The sequence below is a fragment of the Lissotriton helveticus genome, chromosome 11, assembly GCF_964261635.1.
Source record: "Lissotriton helveticus chromosome 11, aLisHel1.1, whole genome shotgun sequence".
In the NCBI taxonomy this organism is placed as follows: domain Eukaryota; kingdom Metazoa; phylum Chordata; class Amphibia; order Caudata; family Salamandridae; genus Lissotriton; species Lissotriton helveticus.
Window position 1 is genome coordinate 268216318 of NC_136072.1, and position 19009 is coordinate 268235326.

The following is a 19009-nucleotide window of genomic DNA, read 5'->3' on the forward strand; positions in this document are numbered from 1 at the left end:
CTCAGCCACACATTTTGTAAATAATATGCCAGATGTACTGGCAGCACATAGCCTCCAGAAAGCCAACTGGGTAAACATTCATGTTGAGAACCCAGCATGCACCCACGCGGCCAATTTTCTACAGGACATGTCAACGATTCAATTGTCTCAGTTGGTTAGCTTTCCAACACGTAATAAGGGTCCCACTGTGGACACAATCTTTACGAACATAAATTATATGCCAGAAGATTCCCCTCTGCCAGCTGTCTGGATGGACCTTTATATTATTCGCTTCTCCATCCCAAAACCTGGAGAGCCCATATCCAAAGCTGCCTACTCTAAGACCACACGATAATGGTTCAAACTCCTTACAGCCAGCTGGGAACTGGCATTACGAAAGCCAATCCCAAACAGATAGAACACAAAGAGGAGTCTAGGTCCTATCTAGGACTTAAAAACTGGGGGGCAGTTATACAAGAAAGTGCCGCAGCACGGCACCGCAAGTCCTTTGGCTGCGCCATGCTGCGGCACTTTCAAAGCACAGGAATGCAACATATTTACAATAATATGTTGCATTCCTGTGCTCTCCCCTGTGCTGGCACACAAACAGCTGCCATGTGCCGGCACAGGCACCCTTGCAACATGGTGCAAGGTTGCCTGCGTCATGAAGAGATTGTGTTTGTGCAGGAAGAGGCACCTTCCTGCACAAAAACAATTGCTACAGGCATTTTCCTCTTTCAATGCATGCTGTAGAATGCAGCACACATTGAAAGAGGAAGAAACAAGGAGAAATTAAAACATTTCTCCTCGTTGCGCCTCGCTACGCCACCCCTAGGGTGGCGTAGCATTCTAACGCATTTCCAGGTTTACGATTCCTCGTAAATCTGGAAATGTGTCAGGTTCCATGGGTGTTGCGTGGGAATACCTACAGCAACACCCATGGAACGCCTCTTTCATGCAAAGTGTTGCGTGTAAAGGGGCCGTATTTACACGGACAGGAAAAGTCATGCTGGGTGGCTTCTCCTGTCCTTGTAAATATGGAGCATTGAAATGCACCTCCGGTGCTTCATGAAAAGTGATAGACCAGTGGCGCAAGGGGCTTGTAAATCTGCCCCTTGATTAGTAAGACTCTGGATTAATTAATACCATTAAAAACTATTTTTAAAAATGCAACCGCTGGAGAAAATTCAGTGGTTCACCCAGAAACTAAAACAACTAAAAAGGGAATGCAAAAAATGCAAAAGAAAGTGGATAATTAATTATGATGAGGTATGCAAACATGTCTATTAAATCTCCATAAAAAAATATCAGCATGCCATTTGAAGAGCCCAGATAAACAACTTTGCAGAAAGGATCACGCAATCCTCAAACTCCTAAAAAAGAAATTTACAATACTGTAAATTCCTTCTTAAAGCCTGTTACACCAGAAGCAGGTCCTCCTCCATCTGCAGAACGCTGTGAACCACTTGTCAACCATTCTCTTGGAAAAGTGAGGAATATTTATGATGCTCTATCAGGCTCGGCATGCTACAAGGCCAACATGACTAACAATATGACAGCTAAACTGTCCTTATTTCCTCAAATGGGCAAAGAGGAAGTCATTATCATGGCAAATCAAGCTTGCCATTTTATCCTGCTCCACTAGACATTCTGCTGAAAGGGGAAGATGCAATGCTTTCCGCATTGATTGATTTATACAATCTGTCCATGACTAACTGCTGTGTCCGGAGGAATGGAAATACGCCATTACCCACCCTTTACTTAAAAAAACACTTTTGATCCAGAGGCAGTTGATAACTACAGACCCTTATCATTAGTCCCTGGAATCAGTAAAATCTTAGAAAAAACTATAAACAAATACCTCAGAAAATATTTAGAAGCCAACAATATACTTCATCCCATTCAAACAGACTTTCGTGCAAGCTGTAGCACAGAAACAGCACTTTTAAAAGCCACAGAAGATCTCAAATTGGTCTTGGATCAGGGTGTTTCAGCCACACTCAACCTCTTTGACCTAAGTGCCGCATTTGTTATAGTATTGTATCCCATCGTACTCCGTCGGCTGGAAGAAATAGGCATCACGGAAATGTCTTAACCCCTTCCACGCTCATGACGAACTGAGCTCGTCATATAACGCGGTATTCACAAATCTTTAGCGCACAGCGGTAAAACGCTTAGCGCGGATGGGGTTAAAATGGCTTGCCTCATTTCTGGAGAAGCGCAGTTTTTAAGTTAGTGAGGGGCCTTATCTTTCAGCAAGCCATCAGCAGAAGTGTGGGGTACCTCAGGGTTCTTCCCTGAGCCCCACACTTTTTATTGTATATGCCCACCCTTTATCTGATATCATCTGCTCATTTGTCTTTACAACAGTATCTTCAGGGCTGGCTTTAGCGCTGGTGGCGCCCAGCGTGACAATGTTTGTTGATGCCCCCCAATGACCACCTCGGCCACGGTTATCCTCACCACCACCTGAACAGTGCCCCTGAAGTTTCAATAACCACTCGCTCTCAAATTAATTTAATTCATTTTATTGCACCATTCATACCAGTGTAGGGTATCAGAGAACTTTACATCACACACACTACACAGAGACAATCAATCATAGGTGTGTACATCAGTGTATAGGAAATATTACATAAGAGAGAGGACTGCAAAGTGTAGAAGTCTCATGTCATCCATACTGGTAGACAGTATAGTTTAAAGGGCATGGTCTAGAGAAGCACAAACTCAGAATTGAAAACGTAACACCATGGATGGGGGTTCACTTTAATAATCAGAATGTATTTCTATCCAAATGAACGCTTTTTCCAACATTAGGATAATGAAGGACTGGGGAAAAAATAATACGCTCTAGTCTATACTTTTTAGTTTGCATGCAGCTCCTTGACGATGGTTAATAGCTCACTGTTCTATGTCAGGATTTTAACTGCAAGTGACAAAAGGATCTCTCAGACAAAAGGAGTAACCCACTGACCTATGTACATTATACGCACTTTATGATCTACATGGTACATGTTCTTTGCAGCAGGCATATTAACCCACTGTGCTACCTTACCATCAGTCAAAACTGCCACTAGACAAACCTCCTATCTCTCTCTTGGAAGAACATGAATCACCAAAGTCATCTTGCTATTTTTATTGTTGCCTGAAAATTGCTGGAGGCCAGGAACGTGGCAGCAAGTGATTTTCAAACCATAATCTACTTGCAAACATAACTCCCCACCCATAGTCAGCGCCCGGTGCGTTTGCACCTGTTGCACTGACCTTGAGCCAGCCCTGGATATCTTACACAGATGATACCCAGCTGATTGTCTCCCTATCGCCTGATACAGGCTCCATCTCTATGAGTCTTAACAGCAGCTTAGAAAGGGTTTCCAATTGGATGGCAACCATCTGTTTACCACTAAAGGGGGAGAATACAGATGTTATGGTGGTTGACAACAATCCCATACTCTGGGAACAGATCTCTTTAGGAGAACGTCCATCCCCCAAGCTGGAAGTCAAGAGCCTACGGATTACTTTAGACAAGCAGCTTTCCATGGCATCTCGGGTAAAAAAGGTGGTGGGCAGCTGCTTCTGCCTCCTTAGAGCCTTGAGGAAGATCCTAAAATGGCTCCCGATGGAGTCAAGAAGAACGGTGATGCAAGGACTAATCCTTTCCTGCCTCGACTATGGCAACTCACTGTACCTGGGCATTCCTCAGTCAGGCATGAAAAACTCCAAGTCATCCAGATGGCCGCTGTTCGAATACTGCTAGGCATTCTCAAAGTGCAGTCAGCACTCAGAGCACTCAAAACCCTTCACTGGCTGCCCATAAGTTGTAGAGTACAATTCAAGGCAATCTGCATTACCCATCGGCTAAATACAAAGTTGGGCCACATGTTCTCCATCAGCTGATCACCCCATACCACACCAATAGGGCTCTTAGGTCCAACAATCTTATCCTTCTTGTTGTTCCCAGAGTAAAAAAAGGCACAACTGGAGGTCGCTCCTTTACATTTCTAGCACCCAAACTCTGGAACTCTTTGCCTACTAGCCTGAGAATGGAAGACTATTTTAAACATTCTTAGAAACAAACTAAAAACATACTTTTCCCTTTAAGTTTCGTCAACCTACCTCACTCGAGGTAGGTTTGTTAGCAATGGGAAGCCCGGTGTCGGGTAGCCATGCACTTTATAAAACTGGTGAATAGAATAGAATATTGTTATTTTTACTGTTTTATGCACAGTGTGCATTGTTTGTAGATTTGTGACACCTGTATGTTTTTATATGTATGTATCTCTATCTCATGCAATGCAAAAATAAAAAATAAATCCTAACAATTCTTGAAGGAGCTCACCTTTAATTTCCCCAAGATCCAAAGCCTAATGGTCAAATGAAAAATGTTAATCTTGTTACATTCTCTTTGATACCCCGCGGCTTGGTCTTCGGATTTTTTGGCCCTTGCTGTTTGCTCTCAATAAGCTCTTCGCTTATCTTTATCTTCTTGGATATACCAAATTGTTTTTTCATATAAAAATCTGACTGCAGAAGCAATTGCAGTGCCACCTTATCCGAGTAATTGGCACACAAATGGTGTGTCCAAAGGAACAACCACAGTTAAATGGTGTGCTGTAATAGAAATGTGGTGTACCATATTTCAATACTCCACTTAAAACTGTAAAGAGATTTTCAACGGATTTAGGGTTTGGCTGAGGTAGGACATATATCAAGAAGTATACTACGGTCTACAAACACCTGAGAATTCCACCAAGGAGGACCATCAAAATAAGGATTAACAACCATAAAAACATACAGAATTGTTACCATGTAAAATGATATACATTGTTATATAGAGTCCTCATATCTCAGTTGTTTGACGTTTTTTAACAATTTTTGCACAGTGTGAGAGTGTGTGTGCATGAGAAGAATGAACGGTGAGACAGTTTTGAATGAGTGGACAATTTTGATATTGTTTAGTTTTTGGTAACTGTTTTATGGGGCTACATGATTCTTTGTATAAAAGCTTTTTTGACTGTTGAAATAATGAATTGTAATCTACTGTCATTTTCCAATAACAAAAAAGTATGAAAAATATCAAAAATATCTTTTGAACTTATGAAAAATTAAATAATCATAAACTAAAATGATGAATAAAATAGAAGTCTAATGAAAACCTATTGTTTGTTGATAATTGGATATGTGTGCAGTATCTTTGCTAAATAGACATTGAGTTATACCAATTGGATAAATTAGAAAGGTCAGTTTAGAGGTTTCTTGGTACATATATCAAGAAGTAACAGTTGTCAGGTGTCTATACACTCTAAATAGGGTGGATGGGATATCTGCAAACCAAAAAGTGGTGGGTGCCTTGCCTGAGCTATTTAGGGTGAATAGATGTTTATACTCCCAAAATAGAATGGAAGCAACACCCAGTCAGCCAAAAAGCAATGGATATCCCATCTGCCCTCTAAATAGCGTGAATTGGCAATCCTCCACTTTTTGGTGAATGTCTGACATCCGACAAACTCTTAATTAGGTCTTCACACTTATACCAAGCCTTCTTCTTTACAGGGAGGGATACCAATAAGACTCACATGAGTAAATTTGGAAGCTGAATGATTGTTGATATGTTTGGATTTGAGTTGGAAAAAGGCAGAGCATGGACCATGATTGAAAATACACTGCTAAATCAACTTCTTACTGGAATAGAAGGGTCGCCTGATCTGGTCCAAGAAGAAAGACACACAGAGCTTTCTGCAATTGAGGAGGGATTTAAGAAAACTGAAACACTTGTTAGGGAGTGGCAACTACAAGACAATGTAGCAAGTGCACTTTTGCTTTGATCTTGTAGTTTTGCAAGGCACAAAATTCAGATAGTCTCTAAGAAATGAGGTCCTGATTAAACTATTTGACCAAAAGAGTGCAAAAATGAGACTACTTCCAAGAACCTCACTTGAAAAACCGACCAAACCCTTAAGGCACACATCCTTGAATTGACAAGCTACCCAACCTTGTAAATAGAAATGGCTTGTTGAAGGTTCCTTGTGTAAATATGGCCATTGTAGTGGATTTGCCATCAAAATGCTCACATCTGAGGCTTGTAATGACTTAAAAATAAAACTCCAGTAACTCAACCAAGTAGACACACACTGATGAACAAATGTAGTGATGTACTGAAAAACTAGTGTTAAAAAAGGATTGACACTACGATAGTAATAGAAAAATAACAGACTAGAAAAGATCACAGCATTGAATTTCTAGCTAAGGGTGAGGTGGATATACCCAGTGGATACAGTGATACCCAGTGATGTATATGGAGTGCAGAAAGGTTGTGGAGCATTAGAAGAAGGGGTAAGGGACAGCATAACCCATCCTACAGAAGAAGGAGTTCAAGGTTGTATTATCCAATTATTTCATAAATCCTAAACACTGTAGAATTTATGGAATTTGTAGTTGTTTAAGGGCTGTATAATGAGAGGAAAAGAAGAAAACTGAATTGAATTACCATTGTACAGATCAGACTATCTAGAATAATGTGACCGGTTTTGGAGGGCACACGTCAAAACGGATGCATATTGATCAAAGAGAGTAAAGCTACTGGGATTATGAACGTTCTGTACCCAGATGTTTACGAAGAGTAAATCAATGCAGCCCGAGAGAGGAGAGATTTGAGAGAAACATTTAAAAACTTGCAAAGAAAAACTAAAAGAGGAGGTGATGCATTTAGGTTAAGGCATGATTCTAGAATTAGGAATAATACAATAAGATTTATTAACAACAAAACACTTTCAATAAAAGGCAACAAATACATGAATCCACATTTCTGCAAGGTTAGTGGAGGCAAAATCAACAAAGCAATTCCAAAATGAATGGACAGACACTCAAGTGACAATAGTGCAAGCAAAGAGAAAGCTGGAAACTAGGAAGACTCTAACAGCCTGATTCATCAAGCTGATTTGCGCTCGCAAAGGGCCAGATTCTGAGAATCTGGCCCTTTGCGAGTGCGATTTTTGCATTTGGGATTCATCATCCCAAATGCAAAAATCTCTATTACCGAAATCGCATATTTGCGAGGAATTGGATTTAAGGACTCTCTAATAGAGATTCCTTAAATGCAATTCATCAACCAATTAGAAATTGCGAAATCGCAATATTTGGTCGCAATTTACCACCAAGTCTGACTTGGTGGTAAATTGCGAAAATAGTGTAAAAAGCACTTTAGTGCATTTTTTTCTTTTGCATGTTACACACACACATGTCCTTTGGACATGTGTGTGCGCAACACCTGTTCAAATGTGCATTTAAGGGGTGCTACAGGGTGTCCTTTGGACACCCCTGTCACCCTTTAAATCGCCATCTTATTTGCGAGTAGCAAATTGCTATTCGCAAATAAGGAATACTCCACATTCATTCCTATGGGCCTTTTGGCCGATAGGAATGAATGGGGAGTTATTCCTTATTTGCGAATAGCAATTTGCTACTCGCAAATAAGGAATGTGTAGGAATCGCTATTTATTTAGCAATTCCTACATGAATACCGTTTTGCGAGTCTCTAATAGCGATTCCTTATGAATCTCTATTAGAGACTCGCAAAACGGTACCTTGATGAATCAGGCTGTAAGGGCCTAATTTACAAACTTTTGACAAACGACAGCACAGCAGGTCTTCCTACTGCGCTGTCATGCGTCAAAAGAAAAGGGCAGGAATGCACTGTATCTACAGCATATTCCTGTCCTGCTCCCCTGTGCTGGTGCACAAACAGCCACTGTGCGCCAACGCAGACACCCTTTCGTCATGTTGCAAGGGTACCTGCATTGCGGAGATGAATATTTTTGTGCAGGAAGGTGTCCTTTCCTGCAAAAAAACAGTCATTGTTGGCATTTTCCTCTTCCTATCTGTGCTGCAGAATGCAGCACGCATAGAAAGACGAAAAAACGAGGAGAAATAAAAATATTTCTCCTTGTTGCACCACTCCTATGCCTTCCCTGGAATCTGACATATTGCCTGGTTTACAATTCCTCATAAATCTGTGAATGCTTCAAGTTCCATGGGTGTTACCTGGGAATACCCATGGAACGCCCCTTTCACATAGTGTTCTCCATGAAAGGGGCACATATTTACATGCCCATGAAAAGCCACGTGAAGTGGCTTTGTATGGGCTTGTAAATATGCTGCAGCACATTGCGCCACCAGTGCGTCAAAGAAGTGATGCTCCGGTGGCTCAAAAGTGCCGCTATGGCCTCATAAATTAGGCCCTAAGTGGTTGCACTGCGTGAAGAAATCGGCAGACGAGGTGGGTGTAACTGGCCTGACCTGCAGTTAACACACATTCACGGGTGGCTGGAGACAGAATGCATACACATCTTCAGTCCTAAAACAATTATTTTGGGATTGTCGACCATTTGGTAGGAATACATTCTTCAGGGCCTCATTTACAATCTTTTGATGCACGGCATCACAGCAGGCTTTCCTGCTATGCTGCTGTGCGCCAAAAGAAAGGGGAAGGAATGTGCCCCAAGATACAGTGCATTTCCTGTCCTTCTCCCCTGCACCGGTCCACAAACAGCAGCTGTGCGCCAACACAGACACCCTTGCATCATGTTGCAAGGGTGAGTGCCTTGCGGGGATGATTCTTTTTGTGCAGTAAGGGACACCTTCCTGCACAAAAACAATCATTGATGGCATTTTTCTCTTTCTATATATGATGAAGAATGCAGGACACATAGAAAGAGGCAAAAACGAGTAGAAATAAAAGTATTTCTCTTCATTGCGCCAGTCCTACGCCTCCCCTGTGTAGGTGTGGGACTCTGTCATACTCCCAGGTTTACAATTCCTTGTAAATCTGTGAATGTTTCAGATTTCACGGGTACTACGTGGGAACACCCACAGCAACATCCATGGAATGCCCCTTTCACACAGTGTTCTGCGTGAAAGGGATACATATATTAATGTCCATGAAAACTCACGTAAAGTGGTTTTGTGTGGCCTTGTAAACATTGTGCCACCGGAGCATCAAAAAGGTGATATTTTGGTGCAAAAGTGCCACTTGGGTCTCGTAAATGAGGCCCTTCAGAGTCAAGTGTTATTTTTAAGACTATGGGGTAGATGGACATGAAAATGCCGGAGCGCTGTGCTACGCCAAATTTGGTAGCGTGCGCTCTGACATTTCCTAGACGGAGGGATGTGCCATATATTCAAAAATACGGTGCACCCCTGTGTTTCCCCTAGCGCTGGTGCAATAAAAGCTGCCTAGCGCCACCGCAATCAACCTGCCACCATGTTGGATGGGTGCCTGCGCTGCAGGGGCGATTGTTTAGGTGCAGGAATGGACACCTTCCTGCACATAAACAATCAATCACCGGTGATTTGCTTTTTTTATGTGTGCTGCAGAATTAATAATTTCTCCTCGTATCGCCATTCTAAGATCAGGTATTGCCTGGCTTTAGTTTTTGGTGCTGCCCCAGCCTTGTAAATCTAGGGCAGCGTCAAAAGGTAATGGGTGTTGCGGTGGAATGCCCAAAGCAACACACATTGCACGCTCCTTTGCCACAGCGGACTGCGGTAGAAGGGCATATTTACACACTGGTATTAAGCGTTAAACCACGTTAAGTGGCTTAGCGCCACCTTGTAATGGTGCAACGCCACTGGAGCATAAAAACAGGTGATGTGACGGTGGCCAAAGGGGCTTGTAAATATAATAAATGTTTTTCTCAGATTTTTTTGTAGTGTACTTTTATGGTTTTAAATTAACCAAATACAGTGATTTTGATTGACTGGCTGAATAGGCCCCTCAAGATCAGGCTAAATCGTAAAGAAAAGACATGGCTACCATAATAATGGCTTTCACTGCAAGCTTTCTCCTCCTTTTCTTCTAATGGCCTGGTTTAAAGTTAGATGGCAAGGGAAAATTCTGATATCGCGAGACAAAGTGCCAACTCTAAAGGAGAGTTCACGATTCGTTTGTAGGGCCAATTTCAGCTGTGAATCTGCCTGTTGAGTTAACTTTCTTCTCTACTAGTTGGAGGATTTTTCATCGTTATCTACTCTCGCCTAAAAGATTCCACAGGGTTTAAAAAAAGATATAGGGGCATATTACCAAGGGTGGCGATATTGAATTATCACCGCTTTAGCGGCCGTTTTCGGCCGCTAAGCGATGATAATTCCATTGCCCTATTACTAAGCTGTTGCTAACACCAGTTAGCGACAGCTTGTAGGCGATAGCGAGTGGTTTGGGGCCCGCTTTGCATGTCAGCGATATTTATCGCTAATGACATGCAAAGTGGGCGTACCCAAGCGGTTAGCGACTGAAAGCAGTCGCTAACCTCGCTATCGCCTATTACCAAGAATGGCAAAGCGATGGAAATATTCGCGCTAAGCGCGAATATCGCCAAACGCTAACGCCTGCAAATACCAGTTCTTAGCCATGTTATCCAATCGGAGGTGGATAACATGGCTAACAGCATTTGCACGCTACTGCTTGAACACCGGTGGTTTTCCATCGATATTCACGCTAACGCCTGCAATATTATCGCTTTTGAGATAAACGTTGGTAATAGGACGTTATCTCAGCGATAATATTGGGCGAAGCGCTGCGTTAAAAAAACTAACGCTAAGCTTAGTTAGCGTGGTAATATGCCTCATAGTAACTGTGCACTCATCACAAAATAAAAATAAACATTTTTTTTGCTCTAGTCTGTAGGTGTTAATTATTACCCATGCGGATGGTATTGACTTTATTAACTGTATATGGCTGAATTGTTGAGTCAACCCTTCTGGAATTAAGTGTGTGACTTAGGGGTACCCAGCGAAAAGCGAAAAGAGAACTCTGAACGATTAAAGTATAAAATGAATTAAACTCAATCGCATTTGTAATACCATACCTTCTGGGCACTGGCAGCGGAAACCGCCGACGCTGGAGACGCAGATACCGTCATTTTCGCATGGCTGGGGATTACAGTGGTCCACCACAGACTCGCACGACTCTCCGGTGTAACCTAAAAAAAAAAATGCGTTCAGAAATGTCATTACGAAAATTCTGCTCTTCAGGAGCAAAAGCCAGCACACCTCGGCGATGAGCCAAAGACGGCCACAGAGCTGAGAAAAGGATTTGAAATTGAAATCTAGTCTAAGTAGAGAAAATCTATTTAGCAGCAGCGTCGCTGCAGTGGCGCGAAGTCTTTGACAGACAAGCACAATATACATTAAAAGGAACACATTTTGAATGGCAGGCCTGCAATCCCGACGAGAAACTCGAATGAGACTGGTGTTATTGCAGCGTGTGTGTTTTTTTCGTGTCTGCTGGGGCAGCAGTATGGAAATCTTGAAATTCAGCGCGACTGCTACAAAACAGAGAGGACACCCTACACAGATTATATAGTCAGGGAAACAGATAAATCAACGATAGGAAATACAAAAAAAAAAAGACAGAATTATTCAGAAGGCTTCTATCAACTTTTTACAGCTCGTACCATAACCGTAAACAGATTTTCTGTACTAATATACATTTGTCTGATATATTTTTCTATTGGTGTTTTTGCTGTCTCTTCAGCACACAATACCGTGCAAAGTAATGCATTCTATCTACCTATATTTGTGCTGGGGACGTGCCAATCAATTGTGCAGCAGGTGCAGTAGCACCGAGGACTTGAGACCCGGCAGGCCCTCTGATTATTTTTGTATTTTCCTACTTATCACTCTGGTGGCCCATTTTCTTGCTTGCAGTACTGCCCACTGTTATCTACTGCCATTGTCCCCTTGTAAACCATGTCTACTAGAGACTCCATGCTACTTTCTTGGTAAATTAATACAAGTAACGAAATTTAAGTGAACATTAGATCTAATTTTGGAGCGATCTGGGTGATTCGGGTAAACTAGTTATTTTCATGGTTGAGATAGCTGTAAAAGAATCACGATAGTTTTAAAGGGTGACGAGGGTGGGAACAGTGATTAATGTTATCATTAACCAAAGTTACTTCGAGTCATTAGTTATTGCTAGATCTGCTGTTGCCGCGATTAGGATTCTCAAAACTGACACTTCCCCCCCTATCGCTATTGGGGTAGCAAAATTTGTGAGCTGGGTATGGTCAATTCGTACTCGCCACCTTGGCAAATGAAGTTTCCACTGTATATGTTTTTATGACTTTTAGTCCCAATGTAGCATTGTTTATATGTCGTATGGGGTCTTCCGGTTCATCATTGTCTAAAAATGTAATACTTTTTTAACATGGTTTTAATATGTAACGTATTTATTATCTTTTATGTAAAAGCGTATGAACTGCTTTTTTTACTATGTAAAAATGTATGAATTGTTTTTTATTATGTGTTTGTCTTTTATGATGTAAATCGAATAAAGACCTCTTAAATCGAATCGCTAGTTCCATGGAATCGTGCTACATTGCATCCCAAAATGTAACAAAGAAGGGTTGTGCTCTAATCAGTAAGCTGAGTCAGTTAAACAATGAACAACAAAGTTGCCAGTACTGATGGTTCTTTTCAACAATAAATGTCCAAGGGTGTACAGACTCAAATCAGAGGCACCCGGGTTGATTCTGTATCAAAAACGACTTTTATTTTATTCGCATAAGAGCAAACACATCTTTTTCATTCAAATGTGAATCTCATTTTCAAAAACACATGCAAAAAGCACTATTTTACCACAAATATTTGATACAACAGACCTATTGACAACACATTAAAAAGACAAATTTCTTTAGTGACATTGCATCCCAAACCAGATGGGGATGCATGATTTATCAAGTGTCTCCAGCTCCAAATTTCTATAATCGTTTGTTTTTCACTTCTATACATTTTTAAAAGTTACAATTTTCAAAATCCTCCTAGTAACATGTTACTATGTTGCATAAGTTACACTCTCCTTGTGTTGTATGACAACTTTGTAAAGTTAAGCAGCATGTTGGCATTTAGACAAAATCTCAAAAATCGGAATTATATTGAGTAACCTAAATATAAGCTAACTATAATAGATTCTGGGACCAGTAAAGAGAAGTCCAACTAGATTATTGGGCCAAGTGCATTAAAAGGCACTATATTAAAATCCTTTATAAACACCCCAGCACCTTATTTGACAATAACCACAAAAAGATGTGCGAGTGTCTCCACCCACCCTGCAACAAAAAAACTATGTGCATTCCCTTAAGATGTTGATTTATCTTATACCTGGAGTTATTTCCCCAATGTAACATGAGCTATGTCACACACTTGATAAATTAACACCCCCTGGGTTGTTTATTTTACTGGGTGCCGGAAATATAGTTGACGAATCTGGGCCCCTTGGTTTGGTTGCTGTGGCTTTTCCATCAGTTGTTGTTTATGCTTCCTCAATGCACCACTAACTTCAATATTTTCTGGCATCGAAGTGGCAGGATTCTACATTAAGGCCATCATAGGGAGCAGCTTTATGGCATTGCTAGAGGTGGCCACAAGAGGGTGACACATTGCAACAAATGGCCTCAAAAATGTCCTTATCCTGAGCTGAAAGGTGCCCGAGTCTCTGATAATTCTTACACAGGATCAGGGCATAAGGGAACTCGTCCACAGAAAATATATATTAAATGCTTAGGCATAGGTCCATATATTGCAGACATTGGAGGTGTTTTTCGAGTCAGAAATTTCCCAAAGTTTATGGCAGACAAAACTACGTTTTTCAATTTTTTTATGCAAATATATTTTTTACCCAAACATAATCTATCAATGTATCCTCACACTGGGAGTTCTAAAAGTTAGTCATTTCATTTGTAATTTGCATTTGATTTCTTCACATGGAAAACATTTTTCTATAGGAAAAAAAATGTTTCTTTTCACTTCTTTACATAACTGAGTGGGCAACTAGGGCACATTTCTACATTTTCTAGCAAACATATCTACTTATTATTTAGTCTTATGTGTTGAATTGCATTATGTTTAGAATGATGTTTGCGGCTACCCACAGAGTTATAACGTTTGGTAGGAATACCCGCGTGTCAACGCCAATGTAACAATGACAGATGAAGTTGCAAATCAGACACATATTCTGCAACTTTATATTCAGCCACCACCTGACATTTTTCAAAAATCATATTTTTATTAATCAGTATCTGCCATTACTAAGCACAGATTTCATTTTTTGTGCATTTAAGTTACAATCATCTCTGCAAATGGCTTGTAAATAGAGGCCCAAAGTCCATGCCCATTTCACTGTCATCTTCAAACAGAGTGCAGACAGAGAAGTTTTGATACCTTTCCTTCTTTACATTAAAAAAATAGTGAGTTCATCATGTTTTGCAATAAAGAAGAAAATACATGTAACATCTGAAAATATCCTTTGCATCAATTAAATTGATATGCAATTTATCCTTGAAGACCAACCATGGGTATTATTCACCAAATGGCAACCATTTTAAGGAATCCATCATTTAAAAAACACATTAGGACCCACGCCCAAGACATAGGAGACTCATTGAACAAGACAACTGTTGCCTGTGAGGACCAGTAGAGTGCTTAACTTAGTGTTTAAGATAAGAGGTGTGCCTTAGATAGTGTGCCCAGCCTTTGAAGCCTATGACATGAGATAATTTGACAACTTGAAACACGTATTTCCTAGTGACAGGCTGTACGAAGGGAATACAAGGGATCATGAAAGTTAAATCTAATGAATCATAAAGGTGTGCAGTGTTTTCCATTTGGATATGAGTAGATGTTGTCCTGAGAGCCAAGACAGAGTGCAGAGGAGTGGGCAGCTGCTCCTGCCACATACCCAGAATGATACCAACATAGCAGAGACACAGTCAATTGACTAGCATTGATGTGTCCAGGATAATTTGGTGGCCTAAATGCAAGAGCATCCCCTTAGTCAATTAGAGGAAAGAGATCCCCACACCCGACATGTCCATTTTCCAATCTCCTCTTCTGGGTGCAATGCTTGTTTAGTGCTTGCCTCGTGGACAACCCCAATAAAGTGGTCCTGCGTCGCAAACATGGGTCACAGGCTCATCTTATAATGGATTAAACAGATCATCAAGTTTCATAATTTGTCATTCGAGAAGTGCTTTCAGGATACGTGAGTCAAGGGAGTATCCAGGCAGAAGTGAAGACAACCCCTCTAATGCAATGTGGTCGGGAGAAGTGTGGAAATCAGGACAAAAAATCTGGCTTCCAAAAGGGTAGATTGTTGTGACATACTGAATTCTATCTGCATCCCTCTGAGAGAGAGGTGATTTGTACCTAAGCAATGTGGTAAATGGGATTACATTGGAAAAACAAAGCGAGGTGCTTTTTGAGAAAACGCTGATGATTCGTACCTCTGTCAGTTTTGTAAACTCTAAAAAAAATCAGTAATTGTATGTAAACCATATACCTAAATCTATAAAATGGGGATTTTTCCCTTTCTCTGAGAGTTGGGCTCTGAGTGTGGATGTTCGGAAAGGACCTCACAGAAAGTACAACACAATGAAATGTCACTTTTATTTTGTTTGAGAGCTGTAAAAAATGAGCTGACTTGTATGAAGTCATTGACAATAGAGATATTTTATTTAGCAGGAAAAGTACAAAATATTGGTATTGTGCAGTTCAGTGCGTAATATCCTAATCATAACCAGGAGGTGTACACTAATTGTTCAGGAAAGGTATTGTTATCGAGCACCAAAGAAACACAGAAACGTTTATTAGGATGCCAAGTCTTTTCAGAAGAGTCCAAGTCATTCTGCTGGGAAGTTGCATCTTCTTCAAGTCCATGTTGTTGGTACCACAAAGTCCATAAATACAAGAAATAATGTTCTGCTGACATTTTATCACCACAAAATGCCCAGATGTGCAATTCAAACTAGTGAATAAAGTTACTAACCTAAAGACGTTGAGTATACATGTGGTTGGAGATGTATGCCATTATTTCCCAAGAGCCGAGAGGGTGAAAATCAGGAGAGTTTTCAGAGAGACCAAAAAATCCAAATGGTCACTGAAATTCGTTGTATGTAAATTGGCATAATGTACCTTTGTTGCAGGTATCATAAAATCGCAATGGCTTGACAAAACCAGGCATTTGTATCCCAAAAATGAAAAACATGCAAAAAAAGTGAATTTGTTCTCCACAGATTATGCTCCTCCACCTGTTGCGGTCATGACAGAAATGATCAGTTCAACGAAATGTACATTTCTTATTGTAAAATTACTGAAATTATATCAAATTTCTAATCCTAGTCTTCTCAATTAGTTGCATTTACTGCACATTTTGAGGAGAAATTGTCAAATGTAGTCCTAAAATAAACTGAAATGTAAATTGGATCATCTCTCCAAAGGAAATATAAACAGGTAAAGTACATATGTTAAAACCTTAGTTCTCAGTTTTTCAGGAATCACAATTTAAAATCCTAAGTAATGGTGGTTAGATTTTAAGTTGGATTTTAAATTGTAATTCTGAAAATGCCACTTTGCCATTTTCTTTCTCTAATCATCTGGTGCCTTCTGTCTGTCTCTGAATACACGTCTGGGATGGGTGACAGGCTGGCTTTGTGAATTCTCTCTAGACAGCCACACACAAAAAGAGCTTAGGTGTGACTGATGGGTCATCCGCATCCTGATGAGCTATCATGGGTAGGATGGGAGTGAGGAGCTGACACTTACACCTGAATAGGCTGAGTTCCGTCACCACACAAAGGGCTGCATACCCTCCTGCAGTGAGTCTGGAGCCTGGGCAGGAAACAAAGGTACACTGTGCACTTCAAAGGCCCCTCTTCGAAGTCTCCACCACTTGAAAGGCACAACTGAGTAAGTACTGGACCTCTGACACCAGCAACTCAGTACAATGCTGGACCTGTGGATACTCTGCCAGGAAGAAGTACTGCTGTGCTGCTGAAAGGACTGCCACTTTGTTGGATAGCTGCTCTTCTGGACTCCTGCTCTGCTGACCTGTTTACTGCTGCCCTCTTTCCAGGGAGTGAGAAGGCCTGGACCTGCATCTCTCCAACCCAGAACCAAAATTACTTTAAGGGCTTGTCTGCTTGCCTCCTATTTCGAAGTCTCTGGGACATCAAAGTCTTTCAACCACGCACCTACAGCACCTGGACTCTGCCATCTGAGAGTGTTGCCCTGCCAAGTGGTGCCAATCCAGTCTTGGTTTGGAACCAGTGCATCTCTTTCGATGACGATGCATTGCCTCCGCTTCAAGCTCCTACACATCGCCGCAACTGCGAGGAGAGAGTTTAGTGCACCTCCATCGATGATCCTGCATCGCTGCTGCTGTGAGGATCGAGTGCACCGTATCGCTGACTAGGCCACACGTCGCCTCCATTACCGACACAATTTTGACTTTGTGCAGCTCAGAGCGCATCACCTATATCCTAGGGAATCAACACAGACACTCCCTATCTTTGCTCCTGGCATCCCACCCTTTACACAACCATGAACCAAGGTACTGTTTCAGTGGGCCAGGGCTGGTCCCTGTATCCAACCCATTATCCCACGGTCGACCTGAACGTTTGGATTTGTTTTGTTGTAGAAAGACCAGATAACCCCAGTTGGCACATTACGCTTTTAAGCACTACATTTCAGTTTATTCTATGAAAATTCATAACTGCCGTTATACCTATTGGATTTTTGTCGTTTTGGCCTTGTTTTGTTCAATAAATTAAGCTTCATATTTCTAACTTGCTGTGTTCTCACTGTTTTACTGATTTAAGTGTTGCACAAATACTAGTTTACACATTACCTCTTAAGTTAAGTCTGACTTCTCTGTGCCAAGCTACCAGTGGGTGCCCACAGGTTAATCAGGGTATGTATCTGACTTACCCTTACTAGGATTATAGTTCCTGCTTGGACAGGGTTCATACCTCTGCCAACCAGAAGCAGAATTTCTAACACTGATGCTCTTAAAAGTGCTCAACTGAATTTGGTTAGGGATATCACTGTCCCCTAGTCCAGAGGGGGCATAGATATCAGATCACCAGCACCAAGAGCACTCCAAGAGCAAGCTACCATTCTACAGAGCCGCCCCCCTAATCTCCCAGCGGAGGGAGCAGCAAATTATGAAATCAGACATATGGCAATAAAGCAAGAGCAGGCAGCTAAAATATAAATAAAACCCCCAAAAATGATGCAAACATTGGTAAATATGTGCCCTGCACAAATGTTCCATAAGATCCATATCACCCCAGCCAATGAGGGAAGAACCAATGTATCATGCTCAGCATGCCATGATGTAGAAGAAGGCCTACCATGGAGAACACCAGGAATGACACACATAACCTTCAGAGGAAGAGTCTAAGACCATAACCGTTATGTCCCCAGTGACTGATTATCAAACAACACTACCAACGCAAGCAGCAGTGAGGCAAACGCAAACTGCAACCAGCACAACACTAGAAAAGTAGTTCCTGCCAAAGCCAGTTGGTTGCCGAGAAAAATGCACTGGCATCGGAGCGTGTTCCCCGCCCACTCTTAACAGGCGGAATCGTCCAGATGTGTTGATCAGAATGCACATGGTAGCCAAAGGTAAATGCACAAGCCAGGTAGGCAACCAAAGGAATGGGCACCAAGAAGTACCTCCAAATGCTGTAACAATGAAGTTGAAACCACACCGGCACCAGAGCACCTGACAAAGCCTCACTGAAAACCATGACCACAATCCCCCGAGCCAGGTGCTTTCCCTCTCCCAAAGGATAGGTGGAAGCCACAAGATGAGCCACATTGGCAATTGAGGGCATCATCTTTTAACAAGGCAGACACCACGCTGCTGATGATCGTAATGCAAAATGGACCGGGTAAGCCAAAAAAGTGGCGCACACCCCAACTGGACCCCAGAGATCATACAAAAAAACACCAGGGAAACAATGTAAAATCAAACATGAAAAAGAAATACAAAGAAACATCCCCAAGGCCGTCAAAGGCTGCCCAGCAAGCCCCATATGCCCCCTTTGGTCGTGCATGCCCCGCACACGAGTGTGACCGCCCAAAAACAAAAACAAACCATTAAAGCAGGCCTGAACAAAAGAAAAACAGCAAAACATACCTGCAACCAAGATGGTAACTGACTGCAGAAAAAAAACAGTAAGTCCTTCCC

General features: G+C 41.5%; 1 protein-coding gene across 1 annotated transcript in view; it reads right to left on the reverse strand.

Moving 5' to 3' along the window:
* DNER (delta/notch like EGF repeat containing) overlaps positions 1 to 19009 on the reverse strand; it is a 1147135-nt gene that overhangs the window by 352027 nt on the left and 776099 nt on the right. Inside the window, exon 7 of the mRNA XM_078668148.1 lies at positions 10842 to 10955. Coding sequence (XP_078524274.1) covers positions 10842 to 10955 — 114 coding nt within the window. The remainder of the gene's footprint in view (positions 1 to 10841; positions 10956 to 19009) is intronic.